Genomic DNA, 27,211 nt, shown 5'->3' on the forward strand with positions numbered 1-27,211 from the left:
TACTTTTGTATTAACCTCGCTAAACTTCCTTGGTTAATTAATCCCTTGGAAAAATAACCTCTGATTATACATATACACGCAAACGCACGCACACGCACGCACTCACGCACACCCAAACACACACAGACACACACACATACATACATATAAGTGGGAATAGGTGTGTGAAAACAATTTTCAACCTTTATACTTAACCGATTTTGGATCTAAAAACTTGAAATTTGGTATATAGGGTATTCAGACACATGAGAAACATTTTAATCGGGTTTCGCCCGGAAAGACAGGCTGCTCATAGGTCAGAATTTAAAAAATTGGTACGTTGGGTGAGTAAGATTTTTATCTGTTTGCTACCTGTCTTACGAATGCGCATGCGTGAATGGTTCACATGAGTGATACATTATGGTAAAAATAAGTAGATTTGAAAACACTTTTTATAAATCGTTTCAAGCCAGCATAATTATTAGTACGATACTTGTCTCAGTGTCTATAGGTTTTGGTTTCGATCTCAGCACGAGTATTTTCGTTTTTTTTTATTTTGTACTTACAAGCAGTCAGATGTTTAGAAAAAAAAAACATAATACTCACATGCACACGTCTCAATTCCTGCATATATAATATAATATTTATGCGTATTTTACACTGGACAACGCTAGGCGGCTGTAAGTATATATATATATATATATATATATATATATATATATATATATATATACACACACACGCGCGCATATATATATATATATATATATATATATATATATATATAGCCGCCACCAAAGATGATGAAACTCTCTATTGATCGCACTCATCTGTAATATAAATTTCACCTGTCTCTTTAAATGTATGCATGTATATATATATATATATATATATATATATATATATATATATATATATGTATGTAATTCTGCCTAAAACTTGCAACACAGGCGAGGGATTTTCACAATATCGTAATCATTTAGAAGATCCACCCTTCGGACGACAAATATCGAAAAATTGGCCAAAAACATACATTCTTCCACCCTCAACTTGCCACTTTTCTACAGAGAGAGGTCGCTTTTTTAGTCGATATTTTCAAAGTCATCTCTTATTTCGATTGACAAGCCTTAATTTAAACATTCTTCATTTCTAGTTTGGCGATGAGCGCAACAGCAAAGACGTCGCGTTTTTATTTTTTTCACGCTCTGTTCCCCCTTCGTGGTACGTTTTCAGTCTGCCTGCCTACTACGACTTTTTTTGCTCAACATACACCTCAAAACACCCGGGCAACGCCGGGCAACGCCGGGCACTCTGGCAAGTATTTCTATAAAAAATAACGTCTTAATTAAAAACAAAATGTGTAAGAAAGAAAGCAAGAAACAGTCTAAAACTATGAAGCTTAAAACACAGGGGGAAAAACATCGAGAAAACGAAGAGAGAGGGGAGGAGTGAGATGAACGTGAATAGATAAAGGAACTCAATTCAGTTCTGAGTCGTCCCAATTTCGTTGCTCTAAGTCTCGGCTTTTTATGGGCGCCATTTCTTTTGTCCTCACTCTCATGTAGACAAAACGCAGCAAACTACATTGTGTCTGATTTCAAACTGTTATGGATGGGCATTTCTGCTAGAAAAGCAAGTTTAGTTTTGTTTTAAGTTTTTTATTTTTTATATAAAATAAATGAAACCGAAATACGAAGAACAGATAATCAGAGAGGATAGGGGAAAACAAAACAGTAACATACAAGAAAAAGTTTTTTTTTATTATTATTGTGAAGCGACTAAATAAATACATTGCCCTTTCTGTCAAAAAAACAAAAAAAAAAGAAGAAAAAGAAATAGACAATTGGGTCAACGAATTATCTATTGTGCAACATCCAGTTCGGATGAGGCCTCTATACAACCCCAGACACAAAAAAGGTTTTCAGTATTGTTTTGTTTGAGTTTTTTTTTTTTTAAGTTCGCCATTTGTTAACGCATTTTTATAAATGTCAAATAATAAGTCTATTTACGTCCGATTACAACATTGGTTTTCAGAATAAAATGTTAAACCCATTTCTCATCCTTCCATATATGAGTTAAATTATAATAAAATATGTTTTTAATGATAGCAATGTTTGAATGCATGTGGGTGTTTAATACTCATATTGGAAACTGAATATATACAGTCATATATATTAGTAATGGGACGATTCCAATATTTTTCCCGATTCCGATACAATTACCGATTCTGTGCGAAATTCCTAATTCCGATACAATTACCGATTCCGATTCCTTATAAATCTGTAATTATTTAACTATACAATTATTATTTTTCCCGATTTTCGTAAAAAAAACTTTTTAAATATGCAGATATTTTCCTAAACGCCAAAATACACTTATGGAGGGTGATCTATCGATTTTAGACTTATTGACTTTTTCTTTTTAAATCAATAAATATTTATTATTTTATCATTATTACCAGCATTGGAAGATTTTAATTTAAACCAAATAAAAAAAAAGACAATTAAAAGAATCGGTTTGACATCGAACAATAGGCAGCAATTTTTCCGATGCGATACCGATTCCGATACCCTCCAATCTTCCGATTTTTTCCGATTCCCGAATCCGATTCCGATTCATCGTCCCAACACTATTATATATATATATATATATATATATATATATATATATATATATATATATATATATATATATGATTAGTTTTTTTTGGGAAAAAGAAATCCAGCAGAGTACTCAATTAAAAGGAAATTCCAAAAATAAGAGCGTATTTATATTTTGTATTTTGTATACAGAAAATTGTTAGATGAGACAAGTCATTGGTACCGTCGCTTTCAAGCCGGATAATTATGACCGTTTAAGATATCCATATCAAGCTCACTTCAGCCAATACTCATCCCTGAGATGAGTATTGGCTGAAGAGATCTATGATATCTTAAGCGGTCCTAATTATCGGGCTTGAAACCGACGGTACCAATGACTTGTCTCATCTAACAACTTTCTGTACACAAAATAATATATATATATATACGCACACATATTAGTGAGGGGGACGATTCCAATATTTTTCCCGATTCCGATAAAATTATCGATTTTTTGCTAAATTCTCGATTCCGATAAAATGAACGATTTCGATTCTTTACAAATCTCTAAAAAGAGTTTGTTTATAAGCGGAGTTGTCTTTACATGCTTCAACCTTATTAGTTATATTAGTTATATATTGGTCCATGGGCGGCCAGTAAACGAAGCTACGCATCTGGCATTTCATTCTGCTGTTGCCAGGATGACCCATGTGGAAGTTTTTAAGCATTGTCTTTTGCAGACCTTTTGGAATGATGACCCTTTCGCTATAAAGCAGAACGTTGTCGCAAACAAAGGACTCGCCAGAAGTCAATTTTCCTTGCTCTAATTTCTGCGTTTGTGCTTTTTTATAAATTCACCATTTGTTGCTTCACTCTCAATTTCTTGAGGAGTTACTCGTAATACCTGGATTGTATTGTGCATCATCGTCTTTATCCGCAATCATAAAGAAAAAATATATGTCTCAGGTATTATTCAATATCCCTTCAAAGCAAATATTTTTCCTAACACAAAAGAAGTTGGCCGAAAGGAAAAAAAAAACCCCGAAAACTGTATGTACTTTTTTTTAGTAAGCCAAAAAACTTCGCTGACACATTCATTTAAAGACGCGAGAAAAAAACACGAATGATCCATATTTCTCTTTCTTTTGCATTTACGGGTGTGCAAAGCTGTCGTGACAGTGCCCAGTAGAGAAGAAAGAAATGAAAATATTCTTACTTTCCACGTGTTTGCAATTCCAACTTTTATGTCCACGGACTTATTTAGTTTTCGCGATTTTCCGTTTTTCTCCTTTCATCAGTGTTTTCTGAACACTTGCTTGGTTTAATTCAGCTTTCCCTCGTAAATTCTTTTCAATACTGGGTGAGTTTTAAATTCGAGACGCCTTTGTGAGTTCAAAATCCGATGTCACCACTGTTATAGCTCTGTAACGGGTTACAAAGAAAAGCAGAACGCAAAAATGAAGTAACAACATGCATTGCAACATACAATAGGAGAATTGTTCATCAAACGACGTAGATTAATCCATTTCATATCGACTAGTCATTTATTTGTTTCCCACGAAAAAAAATGTGACATAAGGTCGGTTTAATGTGGGAGAGAACCTGCTCCCCTCAAAAGGGGGGTTTGCAAAAATAAAATTGCTTTAGTATAGTATCTATTGACTGAGGATAATTAATTTGAATGCAGCATCTGAGCAGAAACTACACTTCAGCCACCAGTCCAGTACGAGTACCGGGTGCCGGCTGACACCTTACGACATAGTCCTTCGGTATTTATTGAGATTGGAATAATCTATTAGTAGGTTAGTTCCGCCACAACAATTTCTATTTATCTAAGTTTGTTTATTGATCTTTCCCTACAATCTATGACTCTATTACTCTCGTTATCAGTCTGTGTTTTCTAACTATATATTTTTTTATGTTTATATATATGTACGCATGTATCGTTCCATCTATCTATCTATCTATCTATCTATCTATCTATCTATCTCAGTATATTTTGCTATCTATCTCTCTCTGTATATATATATATATATATATATATATATATATATCAGTTAGTTTTTCTATCTATATTTTTCATGTAAGTATCTATCTATTACTATATATCCTCCTATATAATACTTATCAGCATCCTGAAACAGAAAAGTCGTTCATCCCTCTGACTAAAAGATAGATCTCGGCGGAAGGAAGACGGTAATCATCTAATTATATACAAGCAAAACGCGTTTCAGTTAGGACGACTCCAGAGAAAAACAACGGCTGAGAGTCAAAATTAATTCTGCCAAAGGACAACCTGCCCTTTCGACTGAACATGCAAATTGCGTAAGATGACATCGCATTACAACTCTACACTCAACGCAAAGAGCACACACACACGCACATACACATACACAGACATACACACAGACATACACACACGCACGCACACACACACACACACACACACACACACACACACATACACACACACACACACACACACACACACACACACACACACACGGAGAGAACTTGATTGCGTTCTAGGGAGCAACACAGGGTTTCTTCTGTGTTTTTATAGTCGTTTGTCAGCTGATTCTCTCTTCTTTGATATTAGGCATGTGGTACAATGGGGAAAGATGTGGCTGGTTACTGTAATGTATCTAAAACAAAGCGTCTATCTCTACATCATCTACGCTCTGATGCCAGATGAATGGCCCTCGTCTTGGGGAGGCTTAATATTTTGACAAGTTTCTGGGCTTGACCTTTACACCTAATATGGAACACGTATATCAAATCCATTGCCTAGTTCGCTGGAAAAATGGTCGGATCCTTCTACCGCTCCAGTAGATATCTCACTCCTGATGCAATTCTCTACCTATATAAAAGCTAGGTACGGCCAACAATGGAGTACTTTTGCCACATCTGGACAGGAGCTGCTAGAAGCAGCTTATCCTGCCTTGACAGAGTTCAAATAGACTTCGTAGCTTAGTGGGGGTCCCTTTTCTCTTCCCTGCAACCCCTTTCTTACAAAAGAGACGTTGCGAACCTGTCTCTGCTTTATCGTTATTTTCATGGCAAGTGCTCATTTGCTTCAATCTATGATCCCCCCCTCGCCAACCTTTCACGAAAAACACTCGTCTGGCTAAAACCACTATCAATAATTTCACACACTCCTTGTCTGTGCCTATACCTAAATGTAGATTCCGCGAACAAAGCTTCTTTCGCAAAGAGCACACACACACACACACACACACACACACACACACACACACACACATATATATATATATATATATATATATATATACACACACACACACACACATATTGAGAGAACTTGAATGCCTGCTAGACTCCAAAATTGTGTGTATTCGGTCTCTGTATATGGGCGTTTGTCGAAGACCGTAACTTGAGAACACTTTCCCTTTTAAGTAAATCCTATCAAATATTAAACAAAATGGTTGGTTATCTCATCAAGTCATTCAGGATGTTATCCAGGAAAGGGACAGGTGTATCCCCATGATTAATACAGCAGGGCTTTTAATTAAACCCAAGGTTTTAAAAAAAGCCGCATATAAACATTTGAATAAAATCACAAATATACATATCAGTAAGTCAACACTCATGATCATAAGTTCCACTCAACGCAGGAAGAGTTAAACAGTTGTGTAAACTTTATTAGTTTTGGAGGTGTCAAAAAGCCTTGATGAAAAAGCTCGTAGTCCCCATATTTGCCGCCTTTGTTGCAACAAAAACATACGACAGAAAAAAACAAACAAACAGACACCTGTTATATATATATTTTTACAAATTTTTTATTCAATTTTCACCCCAAACAAGGCACAATGCCACTTTGAAGCAGGGGGCTAATATCAGGGACTTAATTAGCAGGAGCATTCTGAAGGGAGATGAGTAGGAAATATGTTTGTTCACATTACACTTGCACTTCTGCATATCAGTACAGTTGGGAAAGCAGAATCCCGGAAGAGAGTTCCAAAGACCTGCAGTTCTGGGGAAGAAACTATTGGAGTAAAAGGCTTTCTTGCACCTAGGGATCTCTACTGTAAAGGGATGAGACTTAGTAGCCTGTTGGGTTTGTCGGGGGTAGTTACGCCGAGGAGGTACAAGTGTTTGCAGTTCGTCAGAGCATTCACCATTAAAGTATTTGTAGAACAGGCAGAAGGATGCAACATCTCGTCGATGGGACAGAAGCTGAAGCCTAGATGACAGTTCAGGACCTATCAGGTTGGCGACTCTCTTTAGAACCCTGTCCAGGAGCGAGAGACAAGCAGCAGATGCACCAGCCCAGATGTAACAACAATACTCCATACATGGGCGAATGGTGGCCTTATAGAGGTACAGGATACTGTCAGGCGTAACTAGTTTTCTAGCACGGTAAATGGAGCCAACCTTCCTTGCAGCAGCCTTGGCAATGCTCTCAATGTATCTATTCCAGTCCATATTCCCTGTAAACGTTAGGCCGAGGAGTTTAAAAGAAGTACTTTCAGGCAATGTGTTCTTGGCCATTGCAATTGGTGGTAGAGAAGGTTTCTTGTAGTTATTGAAGGAAACAAGCTTAGTTTTAACAGCAGTGAATGTGACCATCCATTTTTTGTCCATTCCACTACAGATTGGAGATCATCCTCTAGTGTTTCTGCCATTTCCTTGGCTATTACATTTTATTTCGCGTATGTGGTTTAACACTTATGAAAAAATGCCGTTATTAATTCAATGTAGTGCTGAAGTAAAACAAAACTTCTTTCCAAGGTTTTATTGAACAAAATTCACAGCTACTAAATAAAGCAAAAGAGGAAGAACTCAGTCTTTTAAAGAAAAAGAAACACGTGCAAAATCACGTGGTAAGAAACTGAATTTGCATAAATAAAACAGGAATAGAAATAAATAAAAATCCGGGTCAGAGTTTTTCGCTTTTTTAACAAAACGTTTTTGTTACCGTTACTTTCGCTACCATATGCTCATTTTACCTATGAGCCCAGGTTCTCCTCCCTTCGACCGCACGCCGGCTTCAGCCGGACATATCTCGCCTTTGCTTTACACGTCCATTCTCTTCGACGCCGAATTTGTTTCTCCTCTGAATATGTGTTGCATTTTTTCTTCTTCTTTTCTTCCCGCGCACACTTTCTAATTTGCATATGCGGTATTTCGCTGGCCATCATTCGCTGCTGCTTATATGCACTATGTAACAGTCTAATGCATGTGTACAGGCCCTTCTCCCCGGCACCTCTCTCGTTGTAATGGTGACAATCAATTTGCTTTTCAGCCGTTGATAAAAAACATATGGGTGCTAGTATTCAGTTACTTTAACAGGACTTACTTATAATTGATAAGAAAATAGGTTATATATATATATATGTATATATATATATAGAATATATATATATATAGAATATATATATAGAGAATATATATATATATATAGAATATATATATATAGAATATATATATAGAATATATATATAGAATATATATATATATATAGAATATATATATATATAGAATATATACATATAGAATATATATATATATAGAGAGAGAGAGAGAATATATATATATAGAATATATATGTATATATAGAATATATATATATATATATATAGAATATATATATATATAGAGAGAGAGAGAATATATATATATGTATAGAGAGAAGAGAGAGAGAATATATATCTATCTATTTATATATATATTTATATATATATATATATATAGAGAGAGAGAGAGAGAGAGAGAGAAGAGAGAGAAGAGAGAGAGAAAGAGACACACTTAACTACATTTTACATTACCACCCGCCACCACTAAGGTTGCTCGATAACGTCTTTGTTTTCATGAACCATAGTCCTTTTTCTGATTCTGTCGTCGACCGCCAGTACTTAGAGTTGCACAAAGTTGTAGTAAAATTTGAAACATCGATGCCTCATACTAATAGACATTTTTTGTGATTCACACACACACACACACACACACACACACACACACACACACACACACACATATATATATATATATATATATATATATATATATATATGACTGGCTGTATAATGAAATAACTATTGAATTCTATCAGATCTTATTATATGCCTTGTAAAAAGCGAATTGTAGTTATTCCAATAAAAAACATTATTTTCCTATCAAATACTCTTTTTTTCTTGGAACCTATCTCTCACCATGTGTAGTCAAATGCACTTTAAAAGAAAAAATTGAAAAACAATAAAGTCTTTATACGATCTATCATTTATCCTGGAAAAAAAGCCTCTAGGCTAGACTTTTAATATACACTTTATTCCCGGAACACTTAACATATTTTTGCTAATTCTTTTTTAGTATCGGTTTCTGATACAACTATGAAAGGCACTCTCTATCTGTCGGTTTGTAACGCTTGAATCTGATCGGTTAAACATAAGACTGAAATAGGACTTTCTTCAATTTTATATAAGAAGGTATTATTTGCTCAAGCGAGCGCGCCTCTCTTTGGTCTATTAGGTGACAGGATCGAAGAGAGAATGAAAATGGAACAGAGTGCGAACGGGTGTATGGCAGCAAAAGCAGATGTTTGTGAATGACCGAGCTGTGTGCGAGGTGACACTACAGCGAGGAAGAAAAACAGACTATAAAAATGACAAACTTGTTTGAGAAGGACAGAAATAAACATTTTACATACTAGACCCGAGAGCGACAGGGAAAGACACGTCCTGAACATGGCTGGAAAAAGAGAAAGAGTACCTTGTGTTCGAAGCAGCAAAGTATTGTTAAGCAGATTAGAGTAAGGAAAGGTTTTGGACAAAGTGTTGCATTGGAAGTACCTGTAAATAATGTTTGTTGTTTCAACTGAAAAAGTGAGTCGAATTCTTTCGTTGTCATTGTTTCTGTGCAACTGTCTGCATACAACATGTGGGTCCACAGTGGTGACATGTAAAGACTGCATTACAGAAGGCAAAAAGAGCAATGTAATTTTGTAAATGGATTTTTAAATAAATCTTAACGCAGATTCCAGTAATTTGCATATGAGGTGAAATGTGGTCGATTTAAGGGATGAATTAGTGAGAAAAAGAAATCGGGTTCGTAAACAGCTGAGAAAGAGCAGATATGGAACAGAGAAAGAAGGAAAGAAAAGAGTGCTGCAGTCTAGGGAAACAAGGGGACATTTCCTCGTAGAAGAAACACAAACACAACTTCGTTTGTTCTCAACTCGAAAGAATTTACGTGACTAAAATAGGAATTAACTCCCTGGGAAAAATATCGTTCGTTCACAAATATATGCAAACCTCTATATATATAAATCTCAAAAATCTGTGTGTATGTATGTATGTTTGTATGTAACGCTAAAACCTTTGAAAGACGGAACCAAATTTCACAATTTAACGGTATCATATTGAAGCCCCATCCTTCGGATGACAAATATCGAAATTTCACGTCAAACGGACCACTAGAATGGGTCAACTGATCAGTTTTCTGCAAGGGGCCCCCCCAAAAAAAACCTGTCATTTTAACGTTATTCATTACGTATTTCTTGATTGATCTAATGATATTTATACGTAATTAGAAAAACGCTTAGTCATGTCACGCTAGATTGTCCTAAGATGAATAAATGCTGTCTTGTGAGAGGGAGCTGTTCTGGTGTTAGATAATCTCTTCTATTATACACAGTGCCTTTCACACAAAAGACACTGGATATCAACAGAAAGGGTAGCTGCGCGTGTAATTGTGAGGCAAGAGTTACGCAATCCACAACCACACCTCTGCTAAATCGGCACTGCTTGAGTCCAGTGGTAAAGAGAAGTGCTAGATGACTGTGAGCAACGAAAAAAACTGGAGAGAACAAACTCCAACCATACCTCTCCTGAGTCGACATTGTTGAATACCAGAGGCAAGTGGAGGTTCAAGACGATTGGAAATAATGCCGAGATAAGCGGAAAGCACATACAGTACTTAGAATTCCCAAATGGTCACCCATCTGGTACTAATCAGGTTCAACGTTGCTTAACTTCGGTGATCGTTGACTTCCATCGCCGATGGACCATTTTTATAGACAAATGCCTGAGGGAGTATCTATACACAGATGATGTTACAGAGTTACTGTTCAAAATGTTGAGATCCAGCAACAAACAAGAGCAAGATAGCCAGCAACAAGTTAAACTGCAGACCAGCTTAATGCGGGTACTGGTCTCCAGCTTTAAGATTTTTTAAATCAGAGATTTGCTTCTCCTAGAAAGGTTGCATTTACCACGGCTTACGGTAGCCTTCTCCACCCCAACACACACATACATATATACACACAAACACACACGATGCTAGTTGGCCGTTGACCCCGAAGAAGAGTTCATTCGTTTTTTTGGAAGGTTTTGTTTTTAATCCTTCCGGGAGACTAGCTACTCTCCTCACCAAACAAGTCTGGTGGGGGAACCAGTTTTGTCGCCGGTGACCCGACCATGAGGCAGGTAGTACTGGTTTACATGGTACCAGTAGAACATAATACATACATACATACATACATACATACATACATACATTTAAATAGACAGGTGAGATTTATATTATAGATGGTTCAATACTCAGTGCGGGCTATACAATTTTGTATAACTTCTTCGAACTACTGTTCTCATATTGGATTTTATTTCTACAACATTTCGGTCGTAGTAACCTACAAGCTTCTATTTAATCCACGGAGGTAGCATGCTCTCGTTCTGTCAGTCATGACTGGGATGAAGTCCTTTTTAAGTAATTCACAAATGCATTTTCGATCGTTAACACTGAGGATCCGTCGCGTAGTGATTAAAGTATTGGTAAAGTTCAATAGTAAGTTACGTTCTTCTGAAAACGGTGTTGGGGGAGTCAAAACGGGGGGGGGTCTGTAACGAGGGGGTCGAAAATGTAATTGCGAATTATTTATGATTTCTATTGAGTCATGGCTGACGAAAGGAGAGCATTCTACCTTTGTGGATTAAAAAAAAAAATAACAAACAGGTTTCTGTTTAAAATTCCGTAAAGATTCCCGAGTTTGGTAGGAGGATTACCCAGTTCGACAATATACACCGGAGAAACGTTGTGAAAATAACTCTCGAGATGATAACGTCTGTTATCAGAAGGGATGTGACCACAGCATATTCTTTTGCTTGTTTTGATTCTCAGGTATATATCTATTGGTATCTTTTATGTTTTTATATAGAGTGATGTGATTCTTGGTTGCTTAATTGTGTCTGTGTCGGATATATACTCGAGAGTAAAAGCAATGAAAAAGAATATGCTGTTGTCATAGCCCTAGTTATACGTGTATTACTCACTTTTAATTGGATGATTGTCCAATTCCGCAGAGAATAATCAATATAACTCACTTAGGTCGATCAGAACCGCTTGACGACGGTCTTTGTTATCTACATGTTTATTTCTACTATTAGATAAAAGTCACCTTGTGTGTGTGAGTTCCTTTTTTATAGGTTCCGAAATGGCAGAACCAATATTTAGCAAATTTCACACAATGCTAATTAATATGTCTGGCAGTGGTCTTACATATGTTTTGTACAGAAATTCATCCGATAAGTATCGAAAATCGAAAAAAAAAAAAAAAAATCTTAAAAATCGTTTCTCTCACTTATGAGTAAAACATAATTTTTACGGGAAATATTTTACGTTATACCGAACAATAATAAAATATTTAAAAAAAGCGATTTATTATAATCTGAAGTGGTCGACCATTTTTTTTAATGAATTCAGTTTACGATAAAAGAAGAGGTATTATTTAAAATCGCCGCAAATCATTTCGTCCTTTTCCTATTATAAAACTAAGCATTAATTACAAGTAACTTTTCCAGGGCATTCATTGTCAAGCCCAAATATCACCTAACGTGATATTATAAATAAATACAGAGGAAATTTGTTGAACGACATATTATTATTTTTTAAAAATTTATTTTTATTTTTTGCGAATTAGTCCACCGGGGAAATAATTCCTCGTAATATGTTATAATCAATAGAGGATTGATTCGATAATAATAATAATAATAATAATAATAATAATAATAATAATAATAATAATAATAATGCATACGCAATCTGAATAAATTAAAATATCATGTTTAAGCGTATTATACGACCGGGTAACGTCAGGTTGCCAGCTAGTTACTGAGAGATTTGCTTATGACATTCAGATACATTGTTCTTTCTATTTCTAGGTATTGTGGTGAGCTCCCTGTGAGGATATTGCTGTCATCATCCAATCTGATGATGGTAACATTGAAGACAGATTACGAAAAGGTTAACAAAGGTTTCAAGGCAAATGTGACCGTCGTCTTTAGTAAGTATGTACTCTTCATCCACAAACATACGTATGGATACACAATGACGCAAACACAATCACATAAAAACAAACTTGTAAGAAAGCAATTGAAACACGCGCAAATGACCAAGACCTGGCATGAGGTGACATCATGGCGGGATTGGAGGAAGAGAGAGAGAAAAAAGCACGTGGCAGAAAGAGAGATTTTTTAAGCATGTGTCGACACGGCAGAGTTTTATTTAAACCACGTGGCGCCACGACAGAAACTAGTAATCAAGATGCAAGTCTCATTTATCCGCCAAACTTTCAAATCGTTTCAAATCTCGGTTAATACTGTTCGAATACTGGGAAACATTGTTGCGACTGGAACTTGTTGCGGTGTAACTGAGGTTTTCATATCCGGTGAAAAATCGCCTGCAGTGGCTTGGTTGGCGAGGGTGGCATTACTATAAAAATAGCAATAGAATACCCTGCCTTATTTGGTTTCTTGGTTTGTGGCCGGGCGCTGTTCTCGTTATGGGAGGGCTACTTTCGTTCGGTCTACAACAGTACCTTTTTCTTGTCCAACTATTATTTGCAGTCGATACTAAAAAAAAAACTTCATACCGAGGAGAATAAGCTTTAAATGATTTACTATCTTCAGGTCCGTAGCAGGACTTGTCAATCGCATTCCATATTGAGTCTTGTGAAAATGCGTCATTATTATTGATAGACGCATTATATTTTATGATTTGTATAAAGAACTCTCCCATGCGCTGTTGTTGTTGTTGCTGTTGTTGTTGTTGATGATGATGTTTTCTTTCATCTGTGCGCTTCTTGTGTTCAAATAATCGTTGTTGTTTTTCATCTGAGCGCTTCTGATGTTCAAAAAATTGGTTTTGTCTTTCATCTGAGCGTTTCCGGGTTTCAAATGATTGTTGTTGTTGTTGCTGCTGTTGTTGTGTTTGTTGTTGTTGTTCAATTGGCAGTTTTAATAATTGTTCCAATGTACTTTGTAGGGCGTCCATTTTGTATGACGGGTAAAATACTGAATTAACATTAAAATTAGCAAAACCGTGTTCAGATTAACCAGGATTTAGTATTTTTGGAACAACTGGGGAAAGGAAACAGTAATTTGTTTCTTTCATTACCTTTGCAAATGAACGTTTAACATAGTTTTCAATCCCAAGCGAATGTCTTTTCCCATCGAAAATTAAAAATATATGTCGTGAGAAATATTCAATATTCGCTCACAACAAATGTCTTTTCATAGCACAAAAATGTTCGTTTACACACTTATTTAAAGACGCGAGAAAAACTACGATGTCGTGACAGTGCCAAGCAAAGAGAATAAATAAAATATGAAAATATTCTTACTTTCCACAAGTTTGCAATTCAAACTTTTATGTCCCTGCATTTATTTGGTTTTCGTGAGTTCCTGTTTTTCCCCCTTTCATCAGTACTTTCTGAATACTTACTTGGTTTTATTCAGCTTTCAGCCGAGAGTTCTTCTGAATGGTGGGTGTATTTTAAATTCGAGTGATATCAGTAGGTTCGAAATCCGATGCCCCCACTGTTATAGCTCTATAAAGGGTTACAAAGATAAACAGAAAGCCAGAATAAATCAACAACATGTATTGCAAAACATACAAGAGGTAGGTTGTTTATCCTAGCCGACGAACGACCTAGGTTGGTCCACTGGGTATCGACTGACTCCTTACGGCTTAGTCTTTTGGTATTTACTGAGATTGGGAAAGTTTACTAGTAGGTAATATAGGTTAGTTGTGTTACAACAAAACACACACACATATATACACACATATATATATATATATAGATACACACATATATATATATATATATACACATATATATATATATATATATATATATATATATATATACATACAACCATGGACATAATTATGGAGCACAAATGGAAAATCGAAATTATGCTTCAAGCGTCTATATTAAAAGGTTAAGAATAGTGGCGTAAATATTATAAATCTATTTTAATAACCATTAATATTTTGCATGTCTTACTTTTTTCTTTATAACAGCTTTTATTTGTTTTTTTCTTATTATTGACTTAATTGTTGCAGGTGATAGGATTTATTTTCTGCCAGTTTTCATGAAATGTGGTCTCTATTTGTTATTTTGTGAATATTTTCCCTAGATAGGACCACACAGTTTTTAGGTCTGGGGATTGAGGAGTCTCCTCATCATTGTAATCCTTTTTTTTCTCAAACCAACCTATTAAAACTTTTGACGAATGGCATAGGGCATTGTCTTGTTGAAAGATTACGTTACTGGGAATTTTATTATTAAATATTTTTCTCAAAGAGGTTTGTAAAACTGGTCCATTGTGGAGTTTGTTTAGCCACCACATCTATACAACAGTCCAAAGAAAGAATGCAAACTCAAATCATTATGCTTTCTCATCCAAATTTGACGATTAAAAACAAATAATCAGGATGAAATACCTCTCCTACCTTACTGCGAACATAAAGCGCTCAAGTGGTGCAAAAAATCTGATGAAATAAATAAGAATTTACTACAATTTTTGTCTTCAAGTCCAATATAAACAAATTCCTGATGAACCGCCCCTTGAATAAGACAGTTTATCAAATCTCCAATACTAACGATTACTACGATACTATGCCATTGATTACTGCACATGTAATGACCCTTATCCCCTAATGGCTTCCGGGCCTTGATAAGTGGTGACTTCCATGTAAAAAAAATAGATGTAATGGATGTTCCTTTAAAAGTTTAGGAAATAGAAGCTGTTAACTCCCCTCAAAGTTACTTTCGTCAAACGAAACAAATCATTAGGTGTCTAATTTTTATGTTTTTTTTTTTCAAATTCCAGTCATTTTCTTGTTGTTCTGACACAAGTATAGCTTCCTTATAGATTTGCATCTTTTTAGTCCCGCTTCTAATAACTTTCTTCGCACTGTTCGAGCTGAGATGCTTTTGTTTACATCCTCCCCAAGTTTAGTCACAAGCTCTAAAGAATAAAATATCTTTTACTTTTCAGGGGTTTTCTATACTTCACACATGAGTATGATCTGGCATAAGGCCGAAAAATGGGAGAGTAATGCAGTGGCCTTTTTTATTTTCATTGTTATTAGTTGTATTGTTTGCTTTTTATATTCACGCAAAACAGACATATTTCTGAGAAGTAAAGTGTTACGTTGATTCCGGGCCAACTTTATAAGTGGCAACCTAAGTGGTGAGTTGTGCAACAAGATGCTTGTAAACATTACATTTAAATTTTCGCAGTTGGTAAAGATGGTGAACAGAAGATATTCCAAAGGCAAGTAAAACGAAGAAAGCAGCCATGAGAGTAGAATGCTTTCCAATATACGTTACAACTCTAGTGAAGGGGTGGGATGTTGCTGCCGGGTTTGTATTTATATCGAAAGGATATACAAATGTAACAAGTTGGTTGCAGCATGTTCCGTGGTTGTAGACTTTTTCCTGTCTTGTCCTTTTCTGTTTTTAAAAGACTTTGTTTCCTTGTGCCTTTTAATCTTTGTTTGGACTCCCTTCTTTGAAATTCCATTTTCCTGCCATTTTCCACCTGAGAATATCCTTCACCAGATAAAGCGACAGTTTTTGCCCTTTTAATCTCCGAAAGTGGTTTCCTTGGGGACATTTTCAATTAAATATACAATTATAACACTGACAGGAATCAAATATGACCTGAAAAATAAGAAACAACTTTCAGTACGACAATGAATTCATTTTCAATATTGAAATGAACTTAGTATAAAACTCAACTAAAACTCTTGAAAAAGGCTTTAAAGCAAATAACTATTACAATCGACTGTTAAATATTTTACTTTTACTCTTAACTGTTCTGTGTACAATTCTTAACTTTTAACTGCGTAGGTTAAAACTTTTATCTAAGTTTTTAATAGGTGCTCGATAATTTTGACCATGACTCTCTCTCTCTCTCTCTCCCTCTCTCTCTCTCTCTGTATATATATATATGTAGTCATCGACATACAGTACTGTTTCGTTGTATCACAACTCATCAGTGCCGCTAGACTTGCACCTCTCCCAAGCCAAGGATTGAACCTAGCTCGACCCATGGGAGTGGTGCCCGCAAATAACATCGCCAAATGTTTATTTAAAACAACCAATATATATATATATATATATATATATATATATATATATATATATATATATATATATATATATATATAAACCATATTGTCTATGTATGTCTGTGTGTATGTGTGTGTATGTATGTGTGAGTTCCCTGTGGACTCAAAAACGCCTGGGCATATCTTTTTGAAATTTCACACAAATGAACTTTATGTACATGATATATGTATGCCTGTCTGTCTCCATATTTTAAAACTCTGTCTCTTCCTAAACTAAAAGTTCGCAGAACGGCGCTAGGAGCCTCAAATGATTCGAATTTTTTATTTCCCTTTTTTATGGGTCTTTAGCTGGTTAAAATATTTTGCAATGGGTAATAAGGGTCAAAATTGAAAAAAAAATCGTTTTACATTTTGCATATTCATCATAGTTTATTTTTAATATCAAATTTTTTTATAAATTCATATGCGTGTCACATTGGTACAGTGATAACCTCCTCAGCTTTCAATACTAGAGTTTTACTGATGCCACCCAAATACTTATCGTTTAATTTTGTAAATAACAACTCTATAATAATATATACGAAATCTGGAGAAATCAAAATATCATATTTAAACGTATTTTACGACCGGGCAAAGCCGGACCCCTCCCTCCGCTAGTATACATATGGAGACCGAAAGAGAACAAGAGCTAAAGAGGTTGAGAAAGACAACAAAAAGAGCGAGATAGAGAGCATGAAAGAAAGAAGAAACATCTATAGACAGAAAACTCGCTTGTCTTACTACACTTTTCTCCATAGTAAACGACTGCCACTGAATAGTCGGTGGGACTACAGGACCGGCGATTTTGCTCCGCTTGCGGCAATTGTCTGTAAAGAGGACACTAAGAACTTACAAGCCACAATTCGCATATTTTCAGCGAGTGCCACTTTTTGACTTAAGAGTATCTCTCAAACTCCTCCACCTACGACCACAGTCGCTATATAACACGAATAATAATAAATACTCCATATGTATTCTTTCCATTGACGACTCGCCGACCAAAACGTTTTATGCCATGATATCCTCCATCTTATTTTCTTATTATAGCCGTATTGTCGTCTCCTACACGTTTGCGGTTACCTAGATGGTGCGCACAGGTTCAAATGGTATAAAAATAAATGCAAACAAGGAAACACTAATTTTAATAAACGCCCTGCATAGTTTTTTTTATATAACTGCCCTTACTTCTTCCTTGTTAGCTACCACACCTTGCTTAACAATATTTTGTCTTACATCGATGGACCTATTTTCTCCTGTTTTGTTAGAATAGTTGTCCTCTATCAATATGGCGCCTATACTATCACACGGTTGTTCCATTATAACATTTGAATAAATCTTTGCTCACAGTTGATTTTTGACGGCCACGCCTTACATTCTTTTTTTCAGTGATGTTTTTTAAACGAATTATTTATCAACAGATTCGGAATTATGCTACGATGTTGAAGATAATGGTAGTAGCTACCGAGGCCTTATGAATATCACAAAGGATTTTGATCCCTGCGCATCTTGGGCAGAGACAACCAAATGCAGGCATCACGCATTTAATAGTCGGTAAGATTCAATGACTTTATATATATATATATATATATATATATATATATATATATATATATATATATATATATATGGATATTGTTTTATAATATCCTATATAATAAAATGACTGTAGAAATGTACTAACAACAACAGATGTCACATACAAATACAATACAACTAGGCTAATAGCCACTATCTTATGCTGCTAGCGAAACCATTTTATTCACATTCATTCGTAATATAAAAATGCTACATTGTACCCTACGAGAAACACCATCACAATTGCAACATCTTTAGAGGAAGAAGTCCCTATTTTTTCTCTCTAAATATTTAGTCCTACCACTACTCGCAATTGTCACCGGAACAAATTCTACACATTCCATAGTTTCTGTGCTTTCACCGTTGGTAACTATCTATTAAAAACATAGACCTAACGTAATCTTCACAATTTCCGATTCATAAAAAATAAGGGCTCCCTCGCCAAACTCAGTCCATTCTGATTGACTGAGCTCTGACAATTCTCTTATTCCGGAATCTAATTCTACGCATCATAAAAGAACAGTTACCAAAATTATAATATGGCGTCACAAATAGACATATTAATTGGCACAGTGTCTAGTTCGTTTCACGCTTAGGTCATTATTGTCTTGTTTGTGTGTGTGTGTGTGTTGCACTTCCCTTGCACTACACAATTAACTGGGCGTTTGATATTAACATTAACAAGTCTCAAAATATTATGTTTCCACAAATATTGAGAACACAAAAAATATGAGTCGCCAACGATTCTTATTATTAGTCCTTATGTTTGTGTGTGTATGTTAAAAAACAAACTTTTATTGTGCAAACAATTGACAAAAAAAAAAAAATAAATATATATATAAACATTATTATTTTTTATATATATATAAACATTACAGAATGCAACTTTTCGTGAGATAAATAAATATATATTTATTCATTAAAATTACAGTACATTTACATATTTTTCCCTCGTAGATAGGGGCCTTACTAAGTCTCTTTCACTGGTTACTCCCTTAACCAAAGATTTCCTTATTCACGACTTGTATAGTATTGTACAAGACTACTAAAAATGGATGCCACGTTAATCTGTAGATTCGAACATAAAGACTATTTCAGTATTTGAATTATAACGACCATATTAATTCCAAATATGACAAAGATTTCACTGTATTTTAAAAGCAGCCAACGTCAATGACGTAAAACATCACTGTTTATCTCACAACACTATATACACTTTGAATGTAAACAGATAAACCAAAACTTTGAATGTTAACAGTTTAATCAACATTTGGAATGTTAACAGCTGAACCATAATTTTGAATGCTAACAGTTTAACCAAAACTTTGAATGCTAACAGTTTAACCATAAGCTTGAATGTTAACAGTTTAACCAAAAATTTGAATGTAAACAGATTAACCAAAACTTTGAATGTTAACAGTTTCACCATAATTTTGAATGTTAACAGCTTAACCATAATTTTGAATGTTAACAGTTTAACCATCATTTGAATGGTAACAGTTTAACCATAATTTTGAATGTAAACACATGCACCAAAACTTTGAATGTTAACAGTTTAACCAAAATTTTGAATGTTAACAGTTTAACCAAAACTTTGAATGTTAACAGTTTAACCATAATTTTAAATTTTAACAGTTTAACCAAAATTTGAATGTAAACAGATGTATGTGTATGCGTATATAAACTTTGAAATTCCTTTATTGAACTCAATAAATTCCTACTTCCAACTCCAAAACACATAGTAGTGTTATAAAAAATGCTATTAATAATGTACCAAAAATAAATAAATAATAATAAATAATGTAGTTCAAAGGGTTGAGATTAGGAATTATTTTTTGTATTATTTGAATTAATTATATGTACGAAATAACGGAGAATAAAGTAATATATATATATATATATTTATATATACACCGTATAAAAACAACACTAGCGAATAAATACTGGGAACTCAAAGAAAGAGGACATTCGCCGGTAGTCGAATGGAAAATAATGAGACAAGCTACCACGTGCAGACATTTAGACGACCCATGTAAATTATGCCTCCATGAAAAATTTGCTATCCTGTACTTTAAAGAACCTCAAAATCTATTAAACTGTAGACGAGAAATAGCAAACAACTGTGTTCACAAAATAAAACTTACTCTAGGATAGCGATACAAAATAGCTTTAAAACTAACAATAACAATAGAAAACAAACAAATAAACAAATTAAATAAACATGAATATACATAAACGATCACACATCTATGTATATATATATATGTATATATGTGTGCATGTGTGTGTGTGTACACATAGGTATATTCATATGTAATAAAAAAATACACATAGGTATATTCATATAAAAAAAAGGAGGGAAAGATCCACCTTAAACCACTAACCTAGTTCTAAAACAGATCCTTTGTTCGATAAAATGCATGCCCATTGGCTGATAGGAGGGGGCACGGTGGATACTAGAAAGCTGATTGGCTAACTAGAAATCCTCAACATATATAAAAACAAAAAGCAACCACAAAATTCGCGCATAAGCCTGACGAATCCTACAGTGGATGAAACGCAGAATATTCAGTGTAGCTTAATCGCCATATATATTTTATAAATTATTATATATATATATATATATATTGTGTGCGTGTTTGTGTGTGTATGGTTGTGTGTGTGTGTGTGTGTGTGTGTGTGTGTGTGTGTGTACGTGTGTAAAAATTATTTAATATGGCCGGTAATTTGGAAAAGAAATTATATTATTACATGAGAACATTTTAAGTTAAATACATTCATAATGCGTATATATTTATATCTATCCATCTCTCTCGCCCTCCCTCTCTCTCTCTCTCTCTCTATCTCTCTCTCTCTCTGTATATATATGTGTGTATATATATATATATATATATAATCTCAGAAATCTTTATCGACATGATTGCCATTTAAAATTGGTAACGTCAGCCAAGAAACTGCTTAGAGGCAACCTATTTTCCTAAACGCCCTCATTTTAGGAGTTTGTCGACTTATTAAGTTTTAAACTGAGCAAATGAACTTTTAAGTTGTTTCGAAAAGGTCGTCCCTTCTAAAGTTCAAACCAATTTCAGTATTTCGAGATGCATTCGAAACATTCACACTATTGTCGAAAGATACATGATTACCTAATTTTTTGACGCAGGTAATCTTTTCGAGGTGTCAGCACGAATTAGGCCACGTTGAGGCTGTAATCCAAACCCTATTTTACCCCGCAATGTTTACTAGGAAAACCATCATATGATAAATTTGCTATAGACTGATGCTCACACAATGGTCTAGAAATGGAAATGGCCGCCTGAGGTTTTTCTAAAAATAAATATTAAACAATGTAAAGTAGAATGTTCTGTAATTATTAAATAAATGATTTTATTCAAAAGAAAAATTTATTTTAAAATTATTTTATTTAACAAAAAATTATTTTACTGTTATTTTATTCAAAATAAATTTTTACTTAAAAATAATTTATTCAAAAGAAAATTTTATTTTAAAATTATTTTATTTAACAAAAAATTATTTTACTGTTATTTTATTCAAAATAAATTTTTACTTAAAAATAATTTATTCAAAAGAATTTTTTTATTTAAGAATATTTTATTCAAAGTACATTTTATTTAAAACCAGCGGGGGGTACCCGGCGTTGCCCTAGTGTTTAGAATAAGCGAAGTAAGAACCATGTTTAAATATAAAAAAAACATTGTTAAAACTTCGTTAAAAAAATCCGTTGCCCGGATGTGTGTGTGTGTGGGGAGGCTTAAAAAACAGTTTTGGTAAGTAGTTAGGATCGAACCCGAAGCCTTGAGGCGAGGGTGGAAAAGAAAGTGCAGAAAACCTGACACGTTACCCGCTCGGCCAACAAAGATCAACTTAAATGCGCGTGAATTTATTTATTTAAGTATTAAAAACAGAGTTGACACGTGCCCGCAATAAAAGTTAACTCTGCTACTTCTATTTGATCTCATTAATAAGGTCAAATAGAAGTAGTGGAATTAACTTTTGCTGCGGGGCAGCTTTTGGGGTTGTTTCCCCCGAGATGTTGAGGAGGGAGAAACCAGCTCTCAATTGTCCAGATTGAATAGAAATTGTCTGATATAAGGAGTTTGGCCCCACATTGATCAAAGCTGATTGCTGGTGGAAGTTCCCCGGTGCGATTGCCGGGAACAAGTGAAGTGCCTTAGCTTTGAATTGGTTTCGGTTTTATACAAAAAAGCTGAACGAACACAAGACGGGCTGAAATGGAAATAATTTTGTAAAAGTCGCTGTAAATAAATTTAGACCCGCGTTCCCAAATCGTAGATATTATTATCTAGGGGGTATATAAACACTTCTAAGCGATAGTAACGACTCCGGGACCGTCGGCAAAAAAGCCTTTTCGAGACATACAAAAAATGCGGGCGCCGCATTTGCCTTTTATATATAGAGAAGAAGAAGATGATTTATTAAAAAGAATTTTTTTATTTAAAAATATTTTATTCCAAAAAATTTTTATTTAAAAATATTTAATTTAAAAGAAATGTATTATATATATATATATATATATATATATATATATATATATATATATATATATATATATATATATATATATATATATATTCTAAAATAATCATTAAATAACTGCAGACATTAGCATTTTATCCTCTCGGGAATCTTCAGTGCAAGGGGTCATGATTAACACCAGTCGATAGATTCGAACCCATCGACAGAAGCCATCTATGACTTCACTAGGAGACATTCTGTTGAATTTTAAACATTTATTTCATTAAATGCTTTTTAACGTCAGTCAGAGTGATCTAATCATTATATGATGATCTGCGCAAAAGAGCTAAATTGACCTATTTTTTCATTCAACTGAAATTGCTCAACGATGAGAAACGAGTTTCTTTAAGGACTGACATAATAATATAATTTTTATATGCATATTTATGACATAATATATATATATACATATATATATATGTGTATATATATATATATATATATATATAAAGGCCACTATCAAATAATAGGGATCATTTAGGAAGAGCCAATAATAAAATAAGCTTAGACAAATAGGAGAGACAGAATAAAAAGTGGCGAAAGAAGGAGAAGAGGCATAATAAGGAAATAAGCGATACAGAAATACATGAATAGATAAAAATAAAAATAAAACAATAAAAAAATTGAAGAAAATGTTCAAAAGTAATGTTCAAAATAAGTAAAAAATAATATAATATAGTATAATATAAAATGCAATGAAAATTAAATGATATAAGATTAAGATTTAACGTTCTGTTTACAAATAAAACGAATTAAAAATTTGTGATGTTTCAAGTCTAAGTAATCCTGAAAGTATTGGTACGGTATAGCAAAATCCTTAAAATATCGGTAGAATCCTGTGAATTAAAGTAAAAATAGAAAGATTTAGATAAGAATTCTCGTTACACGTTTTAATCCTATCAAGGCAAAGACTCATCTTGAAATAAAAGATTTGGTTTATCAGACAAGAAACATATACCATGCCACTTGGATAAATGTGTCCAATAAAATAATTGCAAAATTCATCAAGGAAACATTCTTGTTTAATAAAATCCGAGTTAATTCGTAACAGAGAGAATGAAGCAAATCCAAAATACACAAATCCAAATTTCATATTCGTCATAAGAGAAAAACTTTTAGGAAATGAAATCCAAAATTCAAGAAAATTAAAAAAAAAATTTTTTTACTATAATTTTTTTAAATTATTACCTATTACCCTTTCGATTTAAACTTCAGTTTTTAAAAAATTTTATTTCGATTTAAACTTCAGTTTTTAAAAAATTTTATTTCGATTTAAACTTCAGTTTTTAAAAAATTTTATTTCGATTTAAACTTCAGTTTTTAAAAAATTTTATTTCGATTTAAACTTCAGTTTTTAAAAAATTTTATTTCGATTTAAACTTCAGTTTTTTAAGATTTTATTTCGATTTAATCTTAAGTTTTTAAAAAATTTATTTCGATTTAAACTTCAGTTTTTTAAAAATTTTATTTCGATTTAAACTTAAGTTTTTTAAAAATTTTATTTCGATTTAAACTTCAGTTTTTTAAAAATTTATTTCGATTTAAACTTCAGTTTTTTAAGATTTTATTTCGATTTAATCTTAAGTTTTTTAAAAATTTATTTCGATTTAAACTTCAGTTTTTTAAAAATTTTATTTCGATTTAAACTTCAGTTTTTTAAAAATTTATTTCGATTTAAACTTCAGTTTTTTTAAGATTTTATTTCGATTTAAACTTCAGTTTTTTAAAAATTTTATTTCGATTTAAACTTAAGTTTTTTAAAAATTTATTTCGATTTAAACTTCAGTTTTTTAAGATTTTATTTCGATTTAATCTTAAGTTTTTTAAAAATTTAATTTCGATTTAAACTTCAGTTTTTTAAAAATTTTATTTCGATTTAAACTTAAGTTTTTTAAAAATTTATTTCGATTTAATCTTAAGTTTTTTAAAAATTTATTTCGATTTAAACTTAAGTTTTTTAAAAATTTTATTTCGATTTAATCTTAAGTTTTTTAAAAATTTATTTCGATTTAAACTTCAGTTTTTTAAAAATTTTATTTCGATTTAAACTTCAGTTTTTTAAGATTTTATTTCGATTTAATCTTAAGTTTTTTAAAAATTTATTTCGATTTAACCTTAAGTTTTTAAAAATTTTATTTCGATTTAAACTTCAGTTTTTTAAGATTTTATTTCGATTTAAACTTAAGTTTTTTAAAAATTTATTTCGATTTAACCTTAAGTTTTTAAAAATTTTATTTCGATTTAAACTTCAGTTTTTTAAGATTTTATTTCGATTTAATCTTAAGTTTTTTAAAAATTTATTTCGATTTAACCTTAAGTTTTTAAAAATGTTATTTCGATTTAAACTTCAGTTTTTTAAGATTTTATTTCGATTTAATCTTAAGTTTTTTAAAAATTTATTTCGATTTAACCTTAAGTTTTTAAAAATTTTATTTCGATTTAAACTTCAGTTTTTTAAGATTTTATTTCGATTTAATCTTAAGTTTTTTAAAAATTTATTTCGATTTAACCTTAAGTTTTTAAAAATTTTATTTCGATTTAAACTTCAGTTTTTTAAGATTTTATTTCGATTTAATCTTAAGTTTTTAAAAAATTTATTTCGATTTAACCTTAAGTTTTTAAAAATTTTATTTCGATTTAAACTTCAGTTTTTTAAGATTTTATTTCGATTTAATCTTAAGTTTTTTAAAAATTTATTTCGATTTAACCTTAAGTTTTTAAAAATTTTATTTCGATTTAAACTTCAGTTTTTTAAGATTTTATTTCGATTTAATCTTAAGTTTTTTAAAAATTTATTTCGATTTAAATTAAGTTTTTAAAATTTTTATTTCGATTTAATCTTAAGTTTTTTAAAATTTTATTTCGATTTAACCTTAAGTTTTTAAAAAAAATTATTTCGATATAAATTAAGTTTTTTAATATTTTATTTCGATTTAACGTTAAGTTTTTAAAAAATTTTATTTCGATTTAAACTTAAGTTTTTTAAAAATTTTTTCGATTTAACCTTAAGTTTTTTAAAAATTTTATTTCGATTTAACCTTAAGTTTTTAAAAATTTAATTTCGATTTAAACTTAAGTTTTTTAAAATTTAATTTCGATTTACCTTAAGTTTTTTAAAATTTTATTTCGATTTAAACTTAAGTTTTTAAAAATGTTAATTTCGATGTAAATTTAAGTTTTTAAAAATTTTATTTCGATTTTACCTTAAGTTTTTTAAAAATTTTATTTCGATTTAACCTTAAGTTTTTTAAAATTTTATTTCGATTTAACCTTAAGTTTTTTAAAAAATTTATTTCGATTTAAATTAAGTTTTTAAAAATTTTATTTCGATTTAATCTTAAGTTTTTTAAAAAATTTATTTCGATTTAACCTATAGTTTAAAAAAAAATTATTTCGATTTAAATTAAGTTTTTTAAAATTTTATTTCGATTTAACGTTAAGTTTTTTAAAAATATTATTTCGATTTAACCTTAAGTTTTTAAAAAATTTATTTCGATTTAAACTTAAGTTTTTAAAAAAATTAATTTCGATTTAAACTTAAGTTTTTAAAATTTAATTTAGATTTACCTTAAGTGTTTTAAAATTTTATTTCGATTTAAACTTAAGTTTTTAAAAAAAATTAATTTCGATTTAAACTTAAGTTTTTTAAAATTTTATTTCGATTTTACCTTAAGTTTTTTAAAAATTTTATTTCGATTTAACCTTAAGTTTTTTAAAATTTTATTTCGATTTTACCTTAAGTTTTTTAAAAATTTTATTTCGATTTAACCTTAAGTTTTTTAAAATTTTATTTCGATTTAACCTTAAGTTTTTAAAAAATTTTATTTCGATTTAAACTTATGTTTTTTAAAATTTTATTTCCATTTCACCTTAAGTTTTTAAAAAATTTTATTTCGATTTAACCTTAAGTTTTTAAAAATTTTATTTCGATTTACCTAACCTTAATCTACTTACCATGCTATTCATTTATTCTCAATTCATATCTAAATGACATTAAACCTGTACTTTTTTTAGTATTTGTATTTAGTATAATTCTAGACCTTCTGCTATTCTGATGAGAAGCATTTTGCTTCGAAATGAAATTTTCCCTTATTGTTCGGATGATATAA

The 27,211-nt window shown here is 32.0% G+C and overlaps 1 protein-coding gene across 1 annotated transcript in view; it reads left to right on the forward strand.

The window, feature by feature from the left end:
- LOC145247979 (protein SpAN-like) overlaps nucleotides 1–27,211 on the forward strand; it is a 301,691-nt gene that overhangs the window by 193,852 nt on the left and 80,628 nt on the right. Inside the window, exons 15-16 of the mRNA XM_080109637.1 lie at nucleotides 12,734–12,855; nucleotides 18,392–18,524. Of these exons, the coding sequence (XP_079965763.1) occupies nucleotides 12,734–12,855; nucleotides 18,392–18,524 (255 nt within the window). The remainder of the gene's footprint in view (nucleotides 1–12,733; nucleotides 12,856–18,391; nucleotides 18,525–27,211) is intronic.

This window comes from Euprymna scolopes, chromosome 26, assembly GCF_053919585.1.
Source record: "Euprymna scolopes isolate OS-2025 chromosome 26, ASM5391958v1, whole genome shotgun sequence".
Lineage (NCBI taxonomy): Eukaryota > Metazoa > Mollusca > Cephalopoda > Sepiida > Sepiolidae > Euprymna > Euprymna scolopes.